Raw genomic sequence first — 17,645 nt, forward strand, 5'->3', positions numbered from 1 at the left:
GAGGAAGCCAGAGGAGGAGTGATGGAGGGTTCTGGAAATAGTCACAGAGACATCTGCAGAGATGGAGGCAGCTCTAGGATTGATGCAGAGAGATGCAGAGATGCTGACACAGACTCAGCTAGAGAGAGAAGAGGTGGACAGAGCCCTGCAAGAGGCAGATCAAGAGGGAGGGAGGGAGGGAGGGAGGGAGGTAGAAACACTGCAGGGAGCTGTGGATGCCTGCTGCCTGTCACACAGGACCCCACTGAACAGCAGGGTGACCACCTGTGACCTCCTTTGCTCCTAGTGAGAGTGACAGAACATGAACAGGACAAACCCTCAGGGCTCACTCATGCTGAGACACTGAAGCCAGTACAGACAGGCTCAGGACTCACAGTTGTGAAGGCTTATGCCCAAATAGCTGTGAACAACCCTTGAGATAAGAGCTCCCCAGATCCTCCTAATAAACAGAGGCTGACATAGCTGTAGGTCAGCCTTACACTCGCATGACCGTAGCCATTCAGAAGGTAAGATGGATCCACAAGAAAATGGTTCTGTAGAGGGATGCTAGTCTACCCCAGAACTCTGGGCTACCCCAGCATGAGTGGTTTAAATAATTGGAGTGGTCCTATTTTCCTGTCCACTGTGGTAGGTTCACAGAGAAACACTGAAAGGCACATTGACAAGCCCCTTCCCACATAAGGCGTGCATGTGTCCCTATGCAACACACACACACACACACACACACACACACACACACACACACTCCTTGCTAGACTCAGGGTAGGAGCTTGAGAGTGGAGAGAACAGGTGGGTATCCAGATGGGGAGCCAAGGATGGAGAAGGGTGGGGCTAAAACTGGGGGAAGGAATCTGAAGGAGAAATGGGGCCAAGGCTGGGTTCTAAGGGCAGAGAGGTGCAGAGCCTGGCTTTGCAAGGAAAGCCTGAGAGTGTTGAAGTGGGACTGAGATGAGAAGACAGCAAGGTAAAGGCCAGGCAGAGCAGAAGCAGGAGATGGAATGAGAGGGCTATGGCCAAAGGGGGCTTTGGTCTGGGTGAGGCTCAGTGACCTCCAGCAGTGAGGTCCTGAATCTGTAGAGAAGGCAGATTTTCTTAGCCTTACGTACCTATCGATGACACCCACGCACACATGAATCCAGGTGGGAGAACTTGTGAAGGTGTTCCTGAAGGTTCATGGAGGTGCACATAGGCTGGTCCAGGCCCTGGTCTCTGGGCAGGCAAATGAGAGTAGGAGGGAGTTTAAGCGCCCAGCTCCCTCTCCCATGGCCTGAATTTCAGCCCATTGCCATGGGCATTTCCAGCCCTGCTCTGTAGCAGCAGCCGGCATGCAGGGAGCCAGGACCAGGTTGAGCAGGCAGGAGCAGCTTGCAGAGAGGAAAGTGAGGAGGTCTAGGGAGAGGGGACAGAGGCACAGGTGGAAGAGTAGGGCGGGCCAGGGGTGTGGAGGGAGGTGGGGACAGCGATGGGGCAGCCGGGAGCTGAGCCCAGGAGATAATGGGAGCTGGTTTAAAGCTCAGTGACTTGAGTGTGCCGGGCACCCCCTTAAATGCTGCATAAACCCTGCTTAACCCATCCCTCCCCTTCTAAACCACCCTCTAAACGCAGTAACCAGCTGGATCGCCCCCTAACTTAAACCTGCTAAACGCCCCGCCCCCAGCCCCCCCACCCCTCTTTGGGATGGTGAAGGAAGTGGACCTCAGCCTCAGCCTCAACAGCCTGACTAGATAACCCTGTTTAACCTCTGACCTTCCAGCGGCGGGGTGGGGCTGGGGTGGGGGGTGTTTTTGTTTGTCTTTTCCTTTCCGTTCCTTTCCCTTTTCTTTGGGTTATCTCACCCCCAAGGGTGGGGCCAGCTCTGGATGGAGCCTAGGGAGGGGGCCCCTGGGAGAGGAGGGGCCCAGCGTTTTCTTCCTGCCTCCTCCTTTCTGTTGAATGTGGCTGCTTGCTGGGGTCTCCTGAGAACTGCATAACTACTTTCTAAAGCCTTCGGACTGCGCTGCCTGAGAAACCTACTGTCTTTCTAAACTTTTCCAAGGAAACTTTGATAACGAGCGCCTGGCGATTGCTAGACAGAGAATCCCCTACCGGCTTGGTCGAGTAGTAGATGAGTGGCTGCTCGACAAAGGTAATTAACCAGAATTAATTAATTAATTAACTAACTAACTAACTAACTTTAAAAACACTATCTTAAAGGTGCAGAGCTCTCTCCCCCACCCCCTCGCCCCTTTGTCATGCCCACCCCCAATGGAGGGACAGTTGTCTGGGCAGGATGCTCCCTTCGGCCCCCTGCACTCTGTCTGTTTCTGGGAGGTGGCTTGGGAATAGGAAAGAGAAAACCTGGTGTCTTCCTAGACTGACCCTCAAAAGATGGAAGTGCCCTGGGCTTGTGCTGAGTTATGACTCTTCAGCAGGAGGGGAACACAGGCTTTAGAAGGTCAGGCTCCTCTGGCCAAGTTCACCTCAGGGATTTAGTAAAGGGCCACAGGGCACCTGCAGGTAGGAGGGGCTTGGGAAGCAAGGAGGGAGGGCTGGGCCAGTGAGGGAGGGCTGGGCCAGTGAGGGAGGGCTCAGAAGGGCTATCTTGAGGGAAAGGAGAGCTGGATCCTCTGGTCACACTGAACGACCTAAGGCCTTGGTCTCAGGCTCCTTAGAAGTCGTGCAGCCTGAGGTGACACTAGAGGAGGAAGGGAAGGTGGTGGTCTCTTAGGGATTCTTAGATGCCTCTGCCTGCTGGTCTGCTGAGGAAGACAGGGCAGGTCCCTTAGAGCCCTTATGTAGCGAGCCAGGCACTGTGTGTGAGAGGCAACGCTTTCTGTCACCAGGGGAAGTCGGGGGCACAGCCATGTTATTCCTGTTGGAGGAGGGGCGAGCTCTGTACCTCTAAGGCTAAACTCCAGTGGGGAGCAGAAATGCTAAACCCCCACTTAACCAGCTGATAACTGTGCTCTAAATGTCCACGGGACTTTCCCCAATAAAACCCCCAAATGTCACTTCCAGCCCCTGAACCCATGGGGCCTAAACACGCTGATAACCAGATGTGATAAACCCACAGCAGGACAAAAAGTTAAAGGGACTGTAACAGACATCGCTAAAACCTGCAGCCCCCAGCCGCACTGGGCTGCTCCTCCAGCGGGGTGAACTTTAACCCTTTGAGGCATTCATGGCAAGTGGGGGCAGGGGCCATAGAGGCCATGGCTTCCTCTCCTTTACCCACCCTCCCCTCCTAGAATCAGAGAGGCCAAGGGAGAAGCCTGGGCTGAGGCTGGGACAACTGTGATACCCCCACTCCCCACTGTCCCGGTAGTTGGGAGAGCTGTTAGAGGAAGGAGGGAGGCACTGCTTGGCCTTCCACTGGTGGCGCCCACACCTTCTCTTTAAGCTTGTGTTTCCTCTTCAAGAAAGAGAAAAAGGTGTGACCTTTGGCCCAGTACTGACCCAGTGAGTCTAGTTCCCTCTGGGCTCAACCCATGCCACCTGCACCATGGGAAGAATAAGGAATAGACCAGGCCAGTCCTGTCCAGTCTAGTCCAGTCCAGGTCAGGTCAGATCAGGTGTTCTTGGAGGGGAATTTTATTGTCAGTTGCTGGGGTACAGTAAGGGACTCAAATGAATGTTTATGGAATGGCTCTATTTTTCTACTTCCAAAACGTGTCTGGAGCAGCAGTTCCCAGGGATGCCTTACAGTAAAGAGACCTGTGGTCAAATGGATTTGGGATGGAACCTGGTTCCTTCTTTTAGAAGTTCACATGTACACTGGTTTTGTAAAGGCCCTGAGAAGACTTTTCCAGAAAGGAATCTGTCTAATGGAGAACCCACATGGCCCTTAGGACCCTTCCCTCCTGTGTTTCCCTATGCAGCAGCCCTCCACTTTGTGGGTTGGGGCTCAGCCATGTGTGGAAGCATGGTTGGTGGAAGTAGGTGCTGGGGAGGACAGTTTGAGTGAGGGGCCCATAGAGACACACTACTGACACATTTGTGGCTGGATGGATGTTTGGGAGTCCTGGACAGCCTGTGTTTGTAGAGCGAGTGTGGGTCACACGTTGGACTGTCTCAGCCCAGGTTTGGGGGGCAGGGTGCACAGGTCTCTAACTCTAACCCAGATCTCTAACGAGGCACTAATCTGAGGCTAACAAGGGCTAAGCCAGGTCTTAAACGAAAGCAGCTAAAGGTCCATGGGAGAGTGGGGCAAAATCGTACTCCATTTCCCCCTCCCCAATAACATCAAAACAAAAGCTAAATCTAAACTTAAAAATAATAAATATATTTTCTAAAAAAACCAAACCAAAACAACAAACTCAGAGGGTTAAACTGACCCCCAGGTCCACTAAAACCAAAGCAAGCAGCCAAGCTCTCTGCAGGGGCCATTCAGAGGTATATAGCACTGCCAAGTGCAGGGCCGGATTGGAGCTGGAGCAGTTACATTGGCTGTCAGCGAGCGAAGCAAGGTCCCTTTAACATTTTCCATATATGGGCTTGAATGTTCATACTGGAAGAAGGGCTGTGCTCACCAGGGCCTGCTCCCAGGCAGTGGCTGGGCCTCAGCAGGGCAGGAGAAACTTAGAGCCTAGCCAACCATCATAGGGTGCTTATGGGTGGGACCAGCCCTGGCAGACTCACACTGTCTGTCCCTATCTTGCTGCTTACTCTGCTCACACTCACCAACTCCACCTTGGCCTGGCAGGACTCCCTCCTGTCTCTGTCGTTACTGCCTACTGCTTCAGTGGCTTGGGGCTGGACATTGGGTGGGGTGTTTGGCAGAGCAGAGAGAGAAGATGGCATGGGACTACAGGATAAGGAAGAAGGGTGATCACCCCCTGGGTGGGTTCAGAAAGGGGAACAGGTGCAGCTGGAGAGGCATGTGCATGGTGGGAACAGGGGGTAACCAGGCTCCCTTTCCCAGCCCATGTGTGTCCTGGCGGCCCTCTTCTGTGGGGGTCCCACCTGGCCGGGCTAGGGGCTCTGGTTAACAAGGACTTTCCCTTGGTTGTCTGCCTCTCCTCATTCCTCCCCCATCCATGTGCTGGCTTCCTCCTGGCTTCCACTCTCCTCCCCTTGCTCTCTCCACTCTCCCATCCCTTCCTGGCCTCCCTGGACTGCCTGCCTTTCCTCTGTCTGCCCCTCCCGCCCCTTCCCCAACCCTCAGGACGCCAGCTGACCATCTTCAACAGCCAGGCTGCCATCAAGATTGGGGGCCGGGATCAGGGCCGTCCCTTCCAGGGCCAGGTGTCCGGCCTCTACTACAATGGGCTCAAGGTACTGGCGCTGGCCGCCGAGAGCGACCCCAACGTGCGGACTGAAGGCCATCTACGCTTAGTAGGGGAGGGGCCGTCCGTACTGCTCAGTGCGGAGACCACTGCCACCACCCTGCTGGCTGACATGGCCACCACCATCATGGAGACCACCACCACCATGGCCACCACCACCACTCGACGGGGCCGCTCCCCGACAATGAGGGACAGCACCACCCAGGTGAGACCCCGTCTGGGTCTGGGAAGGTCCAAGGGGCTTTGGAAATGTGGTTGGTTCTGGAGACAATTCTTTCTGACCTTGTTGTCATGGTGATGGTTTAGGGGAAGGAGGCCTTCACGTGGTAATCAGGGATATTGATCATTGATATTGACCACTGTTCCTAGGGTCTCCAGAGATAAGGGCAGTTGGCTGGAGAAGTCCATACACTGTAGCCAGGAGAAGGGAAATCTGGGTAAAAACTGAGGAATAGTGAAGAGGGTAGTCATTGCCAGAGCTTAGTGGGCCAACTAGAGTTGGATGGTGGCAGCTTGGGCCAAGGTGCCACACTAGAGTGTTGACGTGCAGTCTGCCAGGGTGGGTAGCCTTTCTCTGGAGGCTGGAAGAGGCTAGGAGCAGCCTCTTCCTATGCTTGCATCTCTGTTGGGTGAGAGGAAAAGACTGTAAGTCCTTACATATCTTTTGCACGTGACTTGGAGTGAGCACCAAGCGTCTCAACTTGGTGGCCCTCTGCCCCCTCCTTTGAGTGTGTGTTCTGAATGGGGTGCAGATTCCCTGTGCTTTGTCTGTACACAATCATCTGCCAGCTCAGGAGCTTGCTGGATCTGGTTGGAGTTTAGAAGGACCACACGGAGGAGTAGGCAGACCTGACTTTCTGGGTATAAGGGACTGCCCAGCAGCTGGGTTCCCTAATTGTCACTGATGCCTCTGCTGTGTACTGGTTATGGAGAGCTTGTACCTGTCACAGTGACCTAGCTGGGCCACCTCACCTCCTCAGTGCCTCTGTCTCTCTTCCCCAAGTGTCACTGTCTTGGCTGTTGACTCAGCAGGCCCAAAAAGAATCTTGAGATGTCCATGAGGACATGTCTCCTCATTCCAGTCTTTCTTCAGTATCTCCAGCCTCTTTCTTGTCAGTCTGTCCTGCAGGGATCCTGGGGCTGGGCTGGGCTGGCTAGGAGAGAGACACAAGCTATAAGGGTCCCTCTCTGTCTTCAGTGTCCAGAAATCTGGGTGATCTGAATGCCCAGGGGCTTACCTCTAGGTAGTGGGAAGCCCTAAGAGGAAGACCTGGGCTCACTTGGGCTGGCTACCGGCTTGCCCAGGTCCTCCAAATCACATCTAACCTTAGAAGAAGAGAGTAGGAGACCAGCCATGTGGGAAAGAGAGTGGATACCAAGAGAGATGCTGGGGTGGGTGGAAAAGAAAGGGCGCAAGGAGGCAGGAGGGAATAGGAGTCCATGATTGTGTCCTTGTAGAAGGACTGTTGAGTCGAAGTGGAACCTAGGGGGCAGCAGGATGGGACCCTCTCACCCTGACATCCTTGACCTCCACCCTGGCTCTCTCCTGATCTGTAGTTTCCCAGCCTCCCTTCCTCTTTGGACTTTGGGTCTTGTCGGTGGCTCTTTCCTACCCCCCCCAGCGCCCCTCCCCCTCAGGCTCACTCATCTCAGGGATCCTCTTTCTTTGCAATCAGGAGGAGAGAAAATGCTGACAAAGTCGACTCCTGTTGTCATGGCAACCATAGCCCTAATTATTGTGCAGAGTCTGGTTCTCTCTGTGGAAGGGGGTTGGGAAAGATGAGAGGTGATGGGGTAGGGAAGCTAGAGATAGGAAACCTCCAGACCCTGCTCCCTGATGTCTGGGGATCCCTCCCTCTGTGTCTGGGTCTCTTCCATACACCCCGCTCCAGGCACCCAGGACCCCTGGTATGCACCTTGTAGCCCAGGTGTGGCATCCTATCGCCTGGCTCCCCAGTGTCAAGAGCTCAACACATGTCTGATCTTTGAGGGCCGTGGGAACCACAGGGCTGGCTCTGTTTAGTATCCTCTAGCGGGGGAAACTGAGAGGCCAAATCACTCAACAAATGAGAGGACTAGGCTTGGCCTTGGCCTTTTTTCTGTGCTGCCCCACAACCTCACCCACTGGAACCCTCTTCCTCCCTACCCCTCCTCTTGTCCTCCCAGAACACAGATGACCTCCTGGTGGCCTCGGCTGAATGTCCAAGCGACGATGAGGACCTGGAGGAGTGTGAGCCTAGTACTGGTGAGTGCCTTTCCCCCCTCCCCTGCCCCGGGCCCCTGCGACGAAGCTGGGGTGGGGGGCGACTGTGTGCTTCCTGGCCCCAGCCCAGGGTGTGCTGCAGGCTTTAGCTCTCTCCTGCACTCCCTTTGTAATTTAGAAGACCCCAGGCCCCCCACATGCCTTCTGACAAGTTGCCTTTTGGTGTCCCATCCTTGGAGATAGTGAAGTCATTAGCCTGGGTTCCTAGGGGTGGAAAGCCAAGAGGGACTGGGAGAAAAGAGGGAGATGTGTCTGTAGAAACTCGAGGAACTGCAACTCCCATTAGTCCTGGAATGGGAGGTAGGGAAACTACAACTCCCATCAGCCCCAAGACTGGCGCTCTCTTGGCCACTCATAGAGGTCTCAGTTGGCATTTCCTTGGCCTCCTGCTTAGCCTCAGGGACTTATCTGGTGTGCTTGATAGGGTCCCCAGGTTGTCAGGCCAAGGAGGGTGATTGCTACATGGAACTTGTGCATCTGGCAGTGAACTAAGTGGAGGTGCCCCTTATAGGCTAGACGTGCAGCCCCCTGGGGAGATCCTAGCTTGAGAGTGGCTGTAGGAGAACAAGCTTTGGGGGAGGGCTTTCCGAGCGGTAGCCACACAGGGACTCTGCTTAATGTTGCTGGTTGGAGCCAACTGCAGAGAGGAGCTGGGCAAGTTGTGGGGAGCTTTGCATGCAGGCTGAGAGCATGAGAGTGGGGTGGCCTATGGACGTTGGGCTGCTCCTCTGAGCAGGTTGACAGTGGCTGAACAGTGGGAGGGTGGACACTGGGGGCTGACAGCAGGACTGGAAAAAGGACTGGATGTGGCTGATGGGAGCTCTCAATGGGGGAACACAGGCCTTGGCTACAGCCTGGATGAACCCATAGGAGGGAGGGGCTGCCCACATTTCATGCTTGGCTTCCCAGAGACTTCTCTACATTAACCTTGCCATGGTGGCCCCTGGGCTATTACCCTTCAGCAAGGCTGGGGAAGGTGCATGCAGAGATGGAGAAGGGCTGTGAATCTGACCTGGGGTCAGGGATCTGGAGGGCCTTCCAGCTCCAAAAGAGACACCGAAGCTGAGGGCGGGCTGCCACCCAGTTAGAGTGCAGGCAGATACAGTAGAATCATAGACAGTAGAGCCTTGGGGTCCTGGTTACAGACCAGGGGTGGAGACCCCATACCCACAGGCTGATGCCCTTTCCTCTATCCCTCTCATCCTCAGTGGGGTTGTTCTGTGGTCCTGCACCAGGGGTACTCATGGGAGGTGCCAACTGCTGATCAGAGAAGACTTCTCTGTCCACAGCTCAGGCCCTGTGCTTCTGGGAACAGATGCTGTCCTCTGCAGGAGACCTTTCTGCTGGGAGCTCTTTTTTTTTTTAAATCTCTTAACACTGCAGACCCTCTATTGCTCAGGGGAGGCTTTGGACATGAGGCAGAGTCTGCCTGCAGCACCTCTCAGCACTGCCCAATCCATCAAAGCTATCGGCAGTGACTGGAGATTCCTATAGCCAGCTTTGCCATAAATGTCTGAAGAAATGACTTGTGATACTCTGGGCTGGGACTATGCCATGGGTAAGGGGAGCAGCCTCACCTCTCATTCCAGGACACAAAGTCTGTGATGATAGATTTCTGTTTTCCCTCAACTCTGCAGAGCCACAGAACATTACACAGAGATGTCACACATACAGACACACACACACAGACACATGCACATACAGACACCCACAGACACCCACACACACACACACACACACACACACACACACACACACACACACTTACACTTCAGGCTGCAGGAGGCCATACTGGGAGGGAGGGTCTGATGTCTCAGACCAGAGTCTATCTAGAAGCCTGGGCATGACCTACAGTGTGGTTTTTGGTACCCTGAGCCATTTCAGGCTTTGTTAGAATAAGAGAGTAAGGTAGACCTGAAGTGGATGGGTCAGCTGCACCCAAGTTAGGATTCCCAGAGATCACTGCCCACTGTGCCACTCTTCTGTAAAACAGAGCCATTGTGAGGGGAAGATAACGGAGGTGAAGGAAGACTGGAGGCTGGGAGTAAGGAGGGCTGGTGTCTGGCCCAGCTTTGAAAATAGGCTCTGGAGGCAGGGCAGAGTGCCCAGGGCAGTTTACCTACACCATGCTAACACATAGCTTGAAAATGTCTGCTGCCCTCACCTCCCCAAGGGAAGCCAGGCAGGGATCAAGATGACTTCTGGGTGCCCAGGCTGTCCTGGATCATGTTTCCCTGCCCCACTCATCCTGGCCTTTCCACTTAGAGCCCACTTCGGGGCCCAGGGTAAGAAAGCTTTTTCTAGCAGATGCCTGGTTAGCGACAGGTTGCCCAGATCCTGGCTCCAGGGTGTCTACCATACTGACTTCCAGATCTTCATCCCTGGGTGGGTATGTGGGCCCTGGGATCATCCCTGTTTGGCCTATCCACCTCCCCATCCCTTCCCTTCACTCCAGCGCCCCCAGGCCCTGTTCTCTTCCCTGCTTAGTAAGCCTGTCACCTAGCACATTATTTCTCTCAAGGCTGAAGGTTCAGTCACACAGATTATTGTTAAAAATTTCCCTAGTGGGAGTTTCTTTAAGGGACACACACCTACAGTTGGCAACGTGACACACCACTCTTGTTGGCCCAGCTGTCCTGGCCCACACATTATATTTCTAGCCTGGCTCCTGTAGGACTGTGGACTTTGTCCCCCTGAGACACAGGAAGAACACAAAGACATGTCCACAGAGGCATACATCCATACGCACACACGTACACTCGTGCATATGCCTGGGAGCTCACATATTGCTACACACACACACACAAACCATGTAAAGCACATGCCATTTACACCCAGATCAACTGAAGTGCATAGATGCTCAGGTGCCCCGAAACCTATGTACACCCGTGAGAAATCCAGAGAAACACAAAGCTGTGCGGTGTACACAGTCCATGAAGTGTGCTGTGTACCAGAGCCCCTGAGCATTTCAGGTGCATGCTTAGAACTCCCCGAATACCTAGAGCTGCCTAGAGTCGCTGCTGTTCGCCTGCTCAGTCACACCTGCACATGCTCAGCTGTACAAAGGCACCCACACTCAGCACCGTGACCCCTAAACTCAGTCAGGTCCCTACACTCAGGGCTGTGTGGAAACACATGCTTAGACCCACAGAGGCAGCTCTCACATGCTCACATCTTTGATGCACACAGACATAATCTAAGCCTGAAGACCTCGTCATTCACCCTATACTCTGGGCATGCACTGTGGGTTCAGATCTTTGTGTGTATGCTCACTTGTGCTCAGACTCACAGAGGCACATGACTGTGACATGTCCTTGAACTCGGGGTTCATGGTCAGCTCACATCCATGCTCAGCTCATAAAGGCATATGTGTAAGGACCGAGCCATCTATGTAACACTTGCTCACATACATATACAGACTACAGTCCTACATATATGTTTAGACTTCCAGATGCTCACATGATTCCTAGCCACAGACGTAGCATTTGTGTTCAGGCATGTTGTCAGAGGGGCTGAGGGTGCTCAAATCCCAGAAGTCTATGCATATGTACACATTTGTTCGGTCTCATAGACCCGCGCGCGCACACACACACACACACACACACACACACACACACACGCCTAAAGTGGCCCACCCAAATGCTCATAGACATAGGTGTATCTTTGTGCTCAGTGGTACCCATGTAGTGACATACAGATGAACACACACTTATTTGCAGACCTGTAGGGCATGTGCGTGTGCACACTCAGACCCAATTCAGAACAGTGTCTGCTGTGTGTTCATTCCCAGGGATATGTACACAGCCATATATACCCACAAGGGCACACCTGCATGCTCAGGCTCACCCAGTTTTGTAGAGACATCTGAACATGTGCTTGAGGGCATATGCCTAGGAGCATGGAAACACAAGCCTTCCTATGCATACAGGTTCAGCTGTGTCAGATGAACACCAGTGCCATGCATTTAACCTATACGCACCCCTCCTCAGTGTCCCGCCAGGAATGAGATCCTCAGGGACACACATTTCATCAGATGCACAGAAGCAGGTGTCTGGATTCCTAGGAGCTTCCAGAGTGACACTAGTTGCTATAATGGGCACTCCACAACCTCTGTGGTTCAACAGCGACCTGTAGTCTCTTTCCCATGAGTTACAAACAATGCTTCAGATTGGAGAGAGCTGTTCTAGTAATGACTCAGGGCCTGGTCTCCTTCCATCTTGTGGCTGGGTCATCTTTAACTCATGACTTCTCAAGGTGCGGGGATGAGCCAGGGGTCTGAAGCAGGAGGTTTCTGTGGGCTGGGCCTGGAGAGGCTTTTCCAACTCTCATTGCATTCCAGCCACAGCTGAGCTTCCGAGATAGCCAGGAGCCATGACCTTACTGTACTGTGTGTAGAAGCACATAGAGATTTGGGGACCAGCTAGGCAATGTTTTGCTTAAGTCTGGCCCGTTTAATCTCCAAGGATCTATTTCATTTTCCAAGGGTGACAAAAGTCATATGCCAAGAGAGGTTGTTTGTGGGGGGTGGTGGCTTACTTTGATCCACCCAGACCTGCCTCCTCTGGTATGAATCGAAATGACCATTTACCTCACCTTTTCCAACACATCCCTAGGATACAGTGGTTCAGCAGAGGTAGCCCCTACAACAAAAAAACGTGTCCACAAATGAAAAGAGGTTGGGTGTAGTGGTGAGTGCCTATAATTCTAGCACTCAGAGAGTGGAAGCAACAGGATTGCAAGTTCAAGGTCAACCTGGAGTGTATATCGAGACCTTGCACACTCCCACCTCCAAAAAAGAGGTGGGCAGCACATAAGGTGCCTGGGGTAGTATTCATTCACATAGCACACATGTGTGATCACAGAGGAGGAAACCAATGCTTTGCTAGGCCAGCATGCTTTGCTCCTGCAGTGGTAAGGACAGAGTTTCCAGGAAACCCTGCTTCTGCCCTCTGGGACAGTTTTAGGCTGCCGCTCTGCTGGGTTGAATGCCCCCATCCTTATCCTCCATGGCTTTTAGAAGTGGGTTTTGGGTGAAATGTTCTCCATGGCTGTGTTGAAGTGCAGACATCCCACATCAGCTTGTGCACCTCTGGTGGTTTCAAGGCTTAGTCACAGCAGCTACACCACAGCCCTCCCTAAGCTCTGGCTCCACCCACATGTCTTCTTTTGTTTCTCTGCTCCTGCCCTTTCCATAGTGCAGTGACTTGCCTTGAGGACCCTTTAAATTGTAGGCGGGGAGACCACTCCTAAATCTGACCCTTGGGCAGAAAAAGACCCTCACTCGGTTGAGACAGCCAGTTCTTGTTTAAGTTTATGCTGTAACATGTTCCAGAAGAGGAACATTAGAGCTGGCAATCCTGACCCTGTCCCCACACCTTCCCTTAGCTCCTCAGCCTCAGCAGGTCGGCACAAGCAATGTTTGTACCAAATTTTTGCCACACTGGTGTGTGGGTCTTCAACTTTCCTGTTTCCCATCCTTTCCTTGGATTGTCACTCGAATGCCATGGTATTTTGTTACCATGACATCCATTTCAGGGGCCAAAGCCTGTATAAGTTAACATTTGTTTCTGTAACAGATAAGCCCTGAATCTTAGTGGTTAACACAAGAGAACTTTCTTACTCAGGTGTACTCTCCCTGGGTTCTGCTCAGAAGGCACACTAGGAATCCACATTTCCTCCATCTGTGGCACCTAGTGTGGAGGATGGAGCATGGGCTGTTAGGAACAAAGAACTAGACAGGGTCTAATACTCAGCAATTGGGCCATGCTTGATTGCTAGAAATGCTGGAAAATGTAGTCTAGATGTCAAGGTTCACAAGGAATATATTTATTTTATGGGGTAGAAACTGCTTGTGCTCAGAGACATGGTGTTTTGCTTGCATGTTCTGAGGGACACATCCACACAGCATGTACACAAAACCCATGCCTTAGGCTCATAGGCAGCAGACATGAGAGACCCTGCACACATCTGTTCACACCAACGTACACACAAGTATCTCAGATCCATGAAGGTTATGTGCTTAGGGATTCTATCTTCATGGATGTAGAAACACACACTTTCATAAGGGGGTGTGCATCTGAGTGTGTGTGCTAATATACATGTGCACATACCCTCCTGTTGAGTAGCTCACTTCCTCTGACCCTGAAGCCACTCTGGCCTCCGCCCTTGCCATGCTGGTGTTGCAGGTGCGGAGGGATACCATCCTTCAGGCTACAGCCCACAGTGGCATACTTCTCTGCTCCAACAGGTGAGTAGGGATGGAATCTAGACAGGGTTCTGCTTGGTTGGCAGTGTATCCTGGGCCCTGAGTTGGGCTGTGTCCCCTGAGAGGAGAGTGACTTTTATCCATATTGTGGATGTGTGACTTGCCAAGTGATGGACCTATAAAACTGTGTCCATGTATAAGGTGTGCCTTTTCTCCTAATCCAGCTTGGATAGGGCCCTCAGCACTGGTAGATGGGGTCTCAGCCAACAATGGCGGAGCCTGGGGCACTCTGAACCTCAGAGCCAGACTCATGTCAGATAGACATATCTTGGGTGGATAGGAATTGGGGTTTCTAGGTAGGGTTTGTTTTTTTAAGACAGGGTCCCACACTGTAGCCCTCAAACTCATGGACTCATGGTGATCCTCCTGCCTCAGCCTCCTGAGTAATGGAACTAACAGGTATGAGCCTCTGCACAGAGCTTCATGGGTAGATATCTGATCAGGTCTTTTGTAAATTAAAGGTTGAAAGGACTCAGCTTACTCTGAATTCTCTGGAAAGGGGAGGGTTGAAAGGGAAGAGCTGCTTGGGAATGGCTGGTGGTGTCCAGTCAGGATGGAATTGTCTAGGATGTGGACTCGATGTGCATTGAAATCCCATTTCCTTGGATAAGAAGAGCAGAGGGCTGCAGCTCTGATAAGCAATTGCTGCAGGTGCCACAGGTGGGGGAGGGGATAGAGGTTGCCTGGGGTCCTTGTCAGAGTCTGATGGCTTCAGGGGCCACAGTCTTCCGTTGGTCTCCCAGTGGTGTGGAGCTGATCACAGGACCCCCAACATCATGAGTCACCCTGAGTGTGCCCCTTCCCAGTGGGAAGGCCAGCAGTGGGACCATCCCAGTGAGAAGCCTCTGAGGCATCCTTCCTTGCTCGGGCCCTGACTCCTCCCTAGGGTGAGTTTTCTAGATTCTTCCTGGACCAGAGCCCCAGGGGAGCCCATACATTGATATGACTCTAGTGCCCCATAACCCTGGCCAGGTTTAATGAGGGTGATGTGGGAACGCTGTGTGAGGTTTTCCGTGTCCTGTCACTTTGGAAACGGTTTGTGTGAGGGCATCAGGCACACAGAGGGAGTAGTATAGGAGAAAGATGCTGCTATGCAAAGAGAGCACTGGTGGATCATGGGAGATATGGCCACAAACCACGGGTATAGAAGAGCTTGGAGAGCCCCAAAGGAGTGGGGACTGCAGGGATAAATAAGGCTGAGACCTGGAAAGCAAGCCAGGGGGAATCATGGGGCTTAGAGAAGGGAGAACTAGAAAGCCCACGTATCCCAAGGACTAGTGAGTTGGGGTGAATGTGGGAGTGCCACAGGCCGGGAAGGATCTGTGTGGTCCAAGCCCTCACCCAGTGGGAGGCAACAGGTTGGTAAAGAGCCCAGATCTGTGTCTTGGTCTGATGAGGCTGCTTTCTAGGGAAGAGTAATAACACCTCATTGTGTCCCTAGCAATGACCAGCCAGTTGAACATAAACCAGGTTAGGGAAAGGTTTGCCTCTGAAGTTCCTGAGGGCACTGATAATTCAGTCTAAAATGGAAAAGGCAGAAGGCTGGGCCTGGAGAGGATGGAAACCAGGCCTGAGGACAGGGAGGAAGGAGGGCCAGGCTTAGCTTTCAGTAATACCTGTTGCCCAAGGTGGCAGAGCAGGAGGCTGTGTGCAAAACTCAGGCTGTGAAAGGTGCTCCATGGGTCTCCATGTGCCTGGCCCATCTCAGAGGGGATGCCAGGGGACTTGTCATTCACTTCTCCTTGAAGAGCAGAAGGACCTCAGCTCAGTGCCAGGCCTGCTTCTGGCTGCTCGTAAGATTGACAGATGGGCTCAGGCCTTGGGGCCTTTCCTGGCAGTGAGTCAAACTCCAGCCTCCGAGGCAGAGAAGGGACACAGAGTCAGAGGCACCAGGAGCAGAGCGCATCTACTGGAGTCTGCCTGGAAGATGAGGCACCGGCTGGATTCTGAGAAAGTGTGAGCTATCCATAGGGAGCCCGTTCTGAAGAGAAGGCAAAGGCTGGGGGACAGCAGGTGGTGTGGGTGAGCACAGAGGACCTGGATGAGCTTAGGGTTCATGTAGGGAGGAGAACCTGCTATGATTAGGCCTGTGATGTCACTACTTGAGGGCCACCAGCTTTCCTGTGAGTGAATTGCCCTGGTGCAGGGATGGGAGGATGCACTATGTTCCCACATAGACTGGAGGTCCCATCAGGCCAGTCTGATGATAGCACTTTAGAGAAGGACATGTCTCTAACACAGGGCTGGCTTCTTCACTGGGTCTCCCATGATGGCCAGCTGGTTAAGGATCATAAGCCTTGACTCTGAGTTCCTCAGCCACTAGTGGCTCAGTCTAAGATGGAAAAAGTAGAAGGCAGAGCTGGTAGAGGGTAGGGGCCAGGCCGAAGGATGGGAACGAAGCGTTGATAGGCTTGACCTGGGCTTGAAGCTCATTGCCCTAGCTTCACTTATTTTGGTTACTTGAGGCAGAGTCTCACACACCCTAGGCTGGCCAGAGCTTGCTATGTACCTGAGGATGAACTTGAACTCCTGATCTTCCTGCTCCCACCCCCAGAGTGCTGGATTCAAGTATATGCCACCATGCTTGGCAATATCCTAGTTTATAGACAAGGACTGGGACCCATTGGGGTGGGACTTGCCTATAATCACAAAGGAATTCAGTTGACACACATGTAACCTTCAGGCTGGGTTCTCAGGTGAAGAGCCTTGCCAGCCTACTGGAGACGTGGGCGTGATGGTCCCGGCTTTTTTTTTTTTTTTTTTTTTTTCTCCTTTCCTGGCCTCGTCACAGAAGAGACTGGCTAATTTGTTCATTCACCTTACTTAGAAGTTCTGCTCTCTCCAGGCCTCAGTATCCACAGTATCCCCATCCACTAGAAGTTGGGGTTGAGGGCTGGGATGAGTGACTTAGTGGTAGGGCCAGTGCTTTCCCTGGCATTCATGAGGTCCTGGCTTCCATCTGTGGAACTGGACAGTCCTGGCTACACAAAACATTCTCCACTCTTGGTTCAACATTTCACCATGGCTAAGCCTGTGTAGGGCTAGGAACTCTAGCTTTAAACTTTGTGGTATGAGGAGCCTGATGGGAAGTGCAGCTCAAGAAGCTTGGTGAGGTTTCTGCTTCAGTGGCAGGGTCTAGCTGTGGCCACTGTGAGATTGTTGGGGCTGCTGGTGGGAAGGGCCAGCAGAGGTATATGAGAAGTGGAGCCAGCTGGAAGGCTGGGGTAGGCAGAGCAGAGAAATCTCTGGGTGTGAGGCTTGGTCTGGCTGCAGGATCTGCTAGTGGAAGCCCTGGAATGGTCACCATGGGCGGTGGAGGATTGTGGGTGCAGACACCAAATGGGGTAGGCTGAGCTGGAGGTAGGGCCAGCTAGGAAATCTTCAGCTTCATTCCCGAGAGGCCCCGAGACGACCTCCAAAGCCAGAGTTTGAGCCCTCCTCCCAGCCTAGAGCTTACCCAGTTTCTGTTTATCAGAGGTTAGAAGCTTGCACACTTTGGTTAGTGAAGAGGCGCAGGAGGCTGATGGGAGTTGTAGTTTATGCTCCCTGAAGGGCTAATGGTATCTATAATTCCCGCCCATCGGGAGCTTATGGGAATTGCAGTTTCTGCCCAGGGTATTCGAGTTTCCAGACTTAAGGGAAGACTTACCCACTCCCCACCACAAGGCCTTTCCCATTAGTTACCCTGGGCCCTAATTTAGGCAGCGTGTCCCTCCCAGATGGCTGTGTATGTATTTTCTTTTCTTTTCTTTTTTGCTTTCTTCTTCTTTCCGTTGTTTTATTATTGTTTTAACAATAATAAGAGGGCCAGAGGCAGTCATAACCTGGCCAGGTTCTGGCGGTCCATGGGGGT

The 17,645-nt window shown here is 52.8% G+C and overlaps 1 protein-coding gene across 5 annotated transcripts in view; it reads left to right on the forward strand.

The window, feature by feature from the left end:
- Nrxn2 (neurexin 2) overlaps window positions 1-17,645 on the forward strand; it is a 99,380-nt gene that overhangs the window by 79,182 nt on the left and 2,553 nt on the right. For all 5 annotated transcript variants that reach the window (XM_051193723.1, XM_051193720.1, XM_051193719.1 and 2 more), the window contains 3 exons: window positions 2,036-2,125; window positions 5,144-5,469; window positions 7,431-7,509. In XM_051193723.1, the coding sequence (XP_051049680.1) occupies window positions 2,036-2,125; window positions 5,144-5,469; window positions 7,431-7,509 (495 nt within the window). The remainder of the gene's footprint in view (window positions 1-2,035; window positions 2,126-5,143; window positions 5,470-7,430; window positions 7,510-17,645) is intronic.

This window comes from Phodopus roborovskii, unplaced genomic scaffold (genome assembly GCF_943737965.1).
Source record: "Phodopus roborovskii unplaced genomic scaffold, PHOROB, whole genome shotgun sequence".
In the NCBI taxonomy this organism is placed as follows: domain Eukaryota; kingdom Metazoa; phylum Chordata; class Mammalia; order Rodentia; family Cricetidae; genus Phodopus; species Phodopus roborovskii.